The sequence below is a fragment of the Globicephala melas genome, chromosome 7, assembly GCF_963455315.2.
Source record: "Globicephala melas chromosome 7, mGloMel1.2, whole genome shotgun sequence".
Lineage (NCBI taxonomy): Eukaryota > Metazoa > Chordata > Mammalia > Artiodactyla > Delphinidae > Globicephala > Globicephala melas.
In genome coordinates, this window is record NC_083320.1 from 18,996,338 (window position 1) to 19,003,820 (window position 7,483).

At 51.3% G+C, this 7,483-nt stretch overlaps 1 protein-coding gene across 3 annotated transcripts; it reads left to right on the forward strand.

Annotated features, from left to right (window-relative positions):
* The first annotated feature begins 80 nt into the window (after positions 1-80).
* Positions 81-6,790, forward strand: RNF25 (ring finger protein 25). 3 transcript variants are annotated; one of them, XM_030847185.3, is made up of 10 exons: positions 82-216; positions 2,910-2,984; positions 3,226-3,328; positions 3,421-3,488; positions 3,582-3,651; positions 4,831-4,902; positions 4,991-5,134; positions 5,475-5,564; positions 5,838-5,972; positions 6,176-6,790. In XM_030847185.3, exons 1-10 carry the CDS (start codon positions 176-178, stop codon positions 6,752-6,754), a joined length of 1,377 nt encoding a protein of 458 aa, XP_030703045.1. In that variant the 5' UTR covers positions 82-175; the 3' UTR covers positions 6,755-6,790. The 3 variants fall into 3 exon arrangements, with proteins under 3 accessions (XP_060157817.1, XP_030703045.1, XP_030702976.1); XM_030847116.3 differs by having other exon boundaries at positions 86-216; positions 5,472-5,564; XM_060301834.2 differs by lacking the exon at positions 5,475-5,564 and having other exon boundaries at positions 81-216.
* Positions 6,791-7,483: the final 693 nt, after the last annotated feature.

The following is a 7,483-nucleotide window of genomic DNA, read 5'->3' on the forward strand; positions in this document are numbered from 1 at the left end:
CATAGGCACTTCCTAGGGCATTTCCCAACCATCCCTTGGCCCTCAGGACCATCTAAGGACCGGGAGTCTGAGGTTGCCTAGAAACGGCCGAGAGCTACTCTCCCTCCCCTGCTTTACTTTCCGCCTCCGACTGCCCGGAGGCTGTTTCCGGTTCCGGTTGCGGGCCGCAGAAGACATGGCGGCGTCTGCGTCGGCAGCTGCAGGGGAGGAGGACTGGTAACTTTGGGGTCATGGGCTTTGGAGGACCGCCTGGATCCGGTCCGGGGGACTAGCGGCAGCCGCGGACGGTCCGTACGGCGGGCGCGTGGGGCGGGGCGAGGGATGAGTGATGGCAGAGACGCTTACATCTCTTCCTAAGAGTTCTGGACTGGGGAGCGGGTGGGTGGAGGGGCACTGGTCTGACCCGGAGGAGACCGCATCAGCGCCGACCTGGCTAGTTCGGGCCGCGCCTTATCCGGTTCGATCCTCCGGCTTCACCCCGTCCCATTCTCGCCTTCTGAAGTGGATTTGCTCAGGGTCCCGGGGGATGCCTGTTTATCAGATCTCCACCCCCCTCCCCGTCCCTCTTACTTCCCAGAACCAATGTCCTCCAATTCCCGTCCCCCTTTCCCCTCGGATCAGACTATTTCCTTTGAGGCTTTCCTCAACCTTCTCCCTTCCCGACAGCACTAATGAGGCTGTTGTCTGAATAAAGCTTTACACCTCACGGAAAGCGCTCCTAGTCCTTCTCTCAAGCATTCGTCACAAGGGACCAGAACATGGAAGGACTGTGGGATTTGGAAATAGATAAATGTGGGTTCACATCATATTTTATTAGCTGTGTGATGCTGACCAGGCCCCCTAGCTTCTATGAGTCAGTGTCCTTAGCTGTAAAAAAAAAAAAAAAAAAAAGTGGGTGTGACATCCACCTCAGAGAAGGATCTGAGAGGATCAAGATGGATTTGTAACATACCTAAGCCTCCTTTTCATTAATAACTCTGAGGTGTAGGCACCTGAGGAGACTAAATGAGGCCTGAAGAGGTAAAATGAGCTGCCAAAAGGTACATAGTTATGACTAGGAATCCAGGTTGTCAGACTCCAAACCTCAGGTTCTTAGTTCTAGGACATTGTACAGTTCCACCTCCCCCCCTTTTTTTTTTGCGGTTCTCGGGCCTCTCTCACCGTTGTGGCCTCTCCCGTTGTGGAGCACAGGCTCCGGACGCGCAGGCTCAGCGGCCATGGCTCACGGGCCCAGCCGCTCCGCGGCATGTGGAATCTTCCCGGACCGGGGCACGAACCCGCGTCCCCTGCATCGGCAGGCGGACTCTCAACCACTGCGCCACCAGGGAAGCCCTCCCGTTTTTATTGTCACCATCTTACCACCATCCCATTCCATATTTCACACCCAGGGCCCAAGTCACAGGTCGGGTGGGTGAAGTATTGAAGGGCTTCTTGATGGAGGCTACACCTCAGTGTTTCATTGGTTCAGGGAGCCCAGCCAGTGCTGGCCTGTTTTGAGACCATGCAGACTTGCTGTTTTCAACCTATTCAGGGGAATTTAAGATTCTGAGGGGACACGTTGTGCCTTGGTGAGGGCCGTAATGATTGTACAGCCAGCCTGTAGTGCTCTAAGACTCCAATGCTCATGTCAATCAGAAGTACTCAACTGTTACCTACGTTATCTATTTTATATTTTCACGTGTCTGCCTAAGACTTAAAAAGACTTTAAAAATTTTTGAGAATCACTCTCTATATATACACATACACATGTATACACACACAAACACACACACACGTATGTCACACTAGGGCAGCCGTGCTCTTGGTGAAGAAGGGGCAATATAAGAAAGCAAACCAAGCATGTATCTTTCCATGTATTATCTGGGTAAAGGTGTGGCCTCAAGCCAATAACTCATCTTCAGTGGCATTACAACTGCTCTTTCTGTGATTAAACATGTGTGTCCTCTGAGGGATGGCAGAGACACTGACATCTCTTCCTAAGAGAGTTCTGGACTGGGGAGCAGGTGGGTGGAGGGGCCACTGGATCCTGACCTGCACAAGTTGATCTAGATCAGTCAGACAGCAGGGATCATAAATACATTGAATATTAACTACAACCTCTCTTTCCTTTTAAGGGAGAAGGTTAATACAAATAGGAAAAAAAAAAGAACACAGACTAGCTACTATGGCCAAGATACTATTAGGCACTTGACATAAACAAATCACCTTTCATCCTCACGATAACTGTGGAGAGTGGGTGGTAATATCTATATGTGATGGACAGGGTAATTCAGGCTTACAGATATAAGTAACTACTCAGATCACATAGCTGGTAAGTGATTGGTACCTGTTACTCATTCCAAGGCTGATGGCTCTTCCACTACAGCACAGCCTTTACAGCATGTAGATCTGTTCTGTTCAGGTTGGTATCTCCTTTGAGGAGGTTTACAGTGACTGGTATTGGCAGTGTGTGTAGACACTGGGATCCATGAACGGTGTAGGGAAAGCCAGGAGTGGTATTGGTAACCTTAATGCTAATCAATAGATGTCATATTTCTGGGTCAGAGAGATGGCCACTAAGGAACAACCAACAGTACAATGAAACTTAAACAGGGAGTCAGGAAACCTAGCTTGCATCTCAGTCCTGCCTCAAGCCTTGAGATTTGGGCTAGTCTTTTCACCTTCTTGGGAATCTGTTTCCTCATCTATTGGCAGAAATGATGTGTAAAACTGATTCCTGTGCTTTCTACCTGGCCACTTGACAAATTAAGGAAACATGTTTCTCCCATTTTTATGGAGGTTAGCAAGAGAATGCAGATTGCCAGCACTCATGCAGATTGCCATTTTTCTACAAAGCCAGCCTTCATTGGCCTTAGTAGGCTTTAATAGGGAGAGTTGTAATGGTAAGTCAATCTCCCCTGTCTCTCTAGGGTCCTTCCCTCTGAAGTTGAAGTGTTAGAGTCTATCTATCTGGATGAACTACAGGTGGTCAAAGGAAATGGCAGGTACGTATTCAACTAGAGGTGGGCAGGAGTCCCCTTGGTAGTAAGAGGATTCCATGCGGTATCTGTGGGCCTTGATTTGAGATAATATTTCTGTCATGTAGACAGTCTATTCCTTTAATCACCCCAAAGAAAGAGCCTGATGCTCACTTCCTCTGCCCGCTTTACTCTCTCACCCCCACCCTGCCCAGCTCTCAAGTCCCTGCCCAGTCACATCCCAGGTCTCCACTTCATCCACCTGCAGATCATCATCATGGGAGATCTGCATCACCCTGCACCCCGCCACTGCAGAAGACCAGGATTCACAGTATGTCTGCTTCACTCTGGTGCTTCGGGTCCCAGCACAGGTGAGGCCTCTACTTTATGGCAGCAAAGGGAGGAAGGGGAGAGGCCTTGGGGTGGAGTGCATTAGCAGTAGCATGGTATTTTCTCTCTCTAGTATCCCCACGCGGTGCCACAGATCTCTATCCGTAACCCCCGAGGACTCTCAGATGAACAGATCCACAAGTAAGTCGGGCTGGGCAGGGAAAATTTGGGATACAGCTCAGTCTGGTGAGGGAAGGGGGCAGGCCTAATGTTTGCTTTGCCCTCTCCCCATAGGATCTCACAGGCGCTGAGCCACATGGCTGAGGCTGGGCTGGGTACTGCCATGCTCTATGAACTCATCGAGGTGAGAGGTGTGCTAGCCTGGGGAAATGTCCTTACCTTCCAGGTAGAGCAGTTTCTTTCAAGGGAGGCCATGGGCCTAGAATCTTAAATATGTCTGGAGACATTCATTTAGTTCTTGTTTAAGTAAGCCTAAACTGCTCCAGAAAGGTGAGACTCTCTTCTGTTTCAAAAAATCTCCCCAAAGACAGTTCCATAGCTTCTCCAAGTTGCCTATTCCAGCATCGTGACAGAAAATTTTTTTTCCTCTTTAACTTGAATTTTTCGTGCTTCATTATCAGTGCATTTCAGTTGCCAATGCCAAGTTCTCTTGGCATTGGCAACTGAAAATGGCAAGAGATCTTGCCTGGAGGGTCTAGCCATAAATGAACATTTGAAGGCTAGTCTGTCATTGGAGCTGACTAGAAAAAGTCATGGTTCTTTTCCTCAAAGAGTTTCTACCCTAGTAAAGGAAACGACCCACATGAAACTATGCTTAGAGCTACAAGTTAATATACACAGCTAACTTTTGTTGTTTGAGATCAAAAACACAAATACAGTCTTGTTTTCCTCTACTTTGAGTTTTTAAGAAAAATGTTCAGAAAAGAATGAAGGTGGGTGGCCTGGAGTCAGAGTGGGCATAGACCACTGTAGCATTTCTAAGTCAGGCCTCCACGATGCAGCTTTGAACTTTGTGGAATTCCAGAGTATTAGCTATTAAACAACAGTGCAGATGCGTATTTCATAGCTCAACCTGATGCCTTTTGAATTCTCTGTCCGTTTGGGGTGTCCATGCCTTCACTTTCTTTCTGAAAGCTGACTCCAGAACAGGCTCATTGAGGGAGTGATATTCAAAGGGGGATAACCAGGAAAGGCCTCCCAGAAGATGTGAGTTTTAATTGAACATTTTTTTCTCTCGAAGGTGTTTTATTTTCATCCCCAAGATGTGTTAAAAGTGACTTAATGAGTGGAAAAACAATTAAATTGGATTTTGAAGCTGGGTAGATTTGGGGGGAGGGGTGTGGGCATGGAGGAGGATTGATTCCAAGCAGAGGGAGCATCACCAAGACAGAAATGCATGAACAGAAGGCAAACTGGCTCGGTGGGAGGCAGCCCGCCAGTCACTCCTGGGAGTAGTCAACAAGCTTCACTCACAGTTCTGGCTCCTGCCTCCCTATTTGAACAGTGTCTTCTCTCCTCTCAGAAAGGGAAGGAAATTCTCACAGATAACAACATCCCCCATGGCCAGTGCGTCATCTGCCTCTATGGTTTCCAGGTGGGTTACTCTCTTGGGACCTGGGGGTTGGCTGTGACAGACAGTGGAGGGCTCGGGGCGAGCTCTGACACAGTGCCTTACCCTCCAGGAGAAGGAGGCCTTTACCAAAACCACCTGTTACCACTACTTCCACTGCCACTGCCTGGCTCGGTACATCCAGCACATGGAGCAGGAGCTGCAGGCCCAGGGGCGGGAGCAGGAACGGGAATGGCAGCACGCCGCAACCAAACAGGTTGACCTGCTGGCCCTGCTCGCTTGACCTCATGCCCTCTTCTACCCCTCCGCTCCAGGGCTGCCTTAGCCTTTTCAGGGTCATAGGTGCCTCTGAGATTAACGAAAGTTCACCTTTGTCCAGGAAAAAGGGGCATCCTTATACATACACGTAAGCATATTGCACACAGTTTCAGAGGGTTCCCAGACCTCTAGTTAGGCAGCCCCTGCTTTGCTCCCCCTCACTGCTGAACAGGTATTCCTGTGCCCCTCTGTCCCAGCCCACTACAGATGAGGCTGGGCAGCTGGCAAGCACCCTAGGCTGGGAAGCAGGGGTGCGATTTCACCTCTCTTTTCAGAAGGCCGTTGGTGTGCAGTGCCCGGTGTGCAGAGAGCCACTCGTGTACGCTCTCGCCTCGCTGAAAGCAGCCCCTGAACCCCAGCAGCCCGTGGTAAGACAACTCGCTGCTAATCTGAGCCAAGAATAATGGCATCTTGTCTGCTTTGAATGGGGTCTCTGGAATTGGCCTCAAGCTGCCTGGGCCCTCTCTGTAAAGCCATGGCCCCCAGCAGAAGTCCAAAACTCTGTTCGGGAGCCCAATCTGAGGGATAAAACCAAGAACCTTGAGCAGATCTCCTGAGGCAGTCCTAGAAGAGCCGGGGTTTCGAGTCTGCCTTCTCCTGTTGATTCTTCTCTCCGTGCCACTCTGCTCCTTTCCCTCCAGGAGCTGTACCAGCCCGATGCAGAGAGCTTGCGCCAGCAAGAAGAGCGCAAGAGGCTCTACCAGAGACAGCAGGAGAGGGGGGGCATCATTGACCTTGAGGCTGAGCGTAACCGGTACTTCATCAGCCTCCAGCAGGTGAGGGAAGGGTTTCCCACTCCTCCCCTGATGACACCAACCTTCCTACCAACACCCCTCTGCCGTGGCCCTCGGGTGAGCTTTGTTCTACCCTGGGAGGTTATAGGCTGATGGCGGTCAGCTCAGATTCTAGGTGAGGGGCCTGTGGTTCCCCTCTTTGAGGAACTGCCTCCCCTTCACTGCATCTGCTCACTTCCTTCTAGCCTCCTGCCCCTTTGGAACCCGAGTCAGCTGTAGATGCCTCTGGAGGATCCCACCCACCCAGTACCCTTGCCACAGAACAGTCCACCTCATCAACTGCTCAGACCACCCTGTCAGCTTCTCTGCCTGTGGCCTCCCAGTACACATGTGAGAAGATTCCAGGGGCTGGGCCAAATCAGCAAAAGCTGGGCGAGACCCAGAAAGCTATGCTAGATCCTCCCCGGGCCAGTCGAGGTCCCTGGAGACAAGCCGAACAGAGGCATCTAAAAGGAGGGGAGTGCAATGCCCTCAAAGGTACCAGTGACACCCAGGAACTGCCACCTCCTGAGGGGCCCCTCAAGGAGCCTATGGACCTAAAGCCAGAGTCCCGTAACCAAGGGGTTGAAGGTCCTCCCCAAGAAAAGGGGCATGGCAACTGGCAGGGTCCCCCGCCCCGCAGGACTCACGACTGTGCCCGCTGGGAGCGCTCCAAGGGTCGGACACCGGCTTCTTCCTACCGCCACCTGCCTCGGGGTCGGGGAGCCTACCGGCCTGGTCCTCGAAGGGAGCCCGTGAGCCTCGAACCGGAGGATGGTTCCTAGCAGTACTGTGGGGGGTGGCGGGGGGACAATAAAGAGATTGGCCTTGTTTGGCTTTCCTTACTCAGTAGTGCCTAGCCTGTGAAGTATAGATCTCTTTCTAAATTCCCAGCAAGACGAGCATGGCAGAGTAGCCACAATATTGCTCTGAAGTCTGTTCTCCCAAGAAATCGGGGTCTGGATAAAGAGGAGTCTGACATCTCAGCTAGTATAGTGGATTCCAAGGAAAACTAGTGGAGGCCAACATTTAAGAAGAATATGCATGGGCTTCCCTGGTGGCACAGTGGTTGAGAGTCCCTCTGCTGATGCAGGGGACACAGGTTCATGCCCCGGGCTGGGAGGATCCCACATGCCGCAGAGCGGCTGGGCCCGTGAGCCATGGCCGCTGGGCCTGCGGGTCTGGAGCCTGTGCTCCGCAACGGGAGAGGCCACAACAGTGAGAGGCCCACGTACCACACACAAAAAAAAGAATATGCAGGACCCACAACCCAGTGTGCATACACCCACATCTATCTATCTGTCTATACTTGAATATCTTGAGGTGGAGGATGGTACTTTCCTGTTTACTACAGTCTCTCTTCTGCCCCCTTTGTCTAAGGCAGGCTGTGCCCCCAGCATTTGCATATGTGGACACTTGATAGCCCCTGAAGGCATCTGTGTTTATAGCCCCTGCTTTTTCCTCAAGTGCCAACACCAGAAGGTAGGAGGGAGGTCAGAGAACGCAGTAGCATG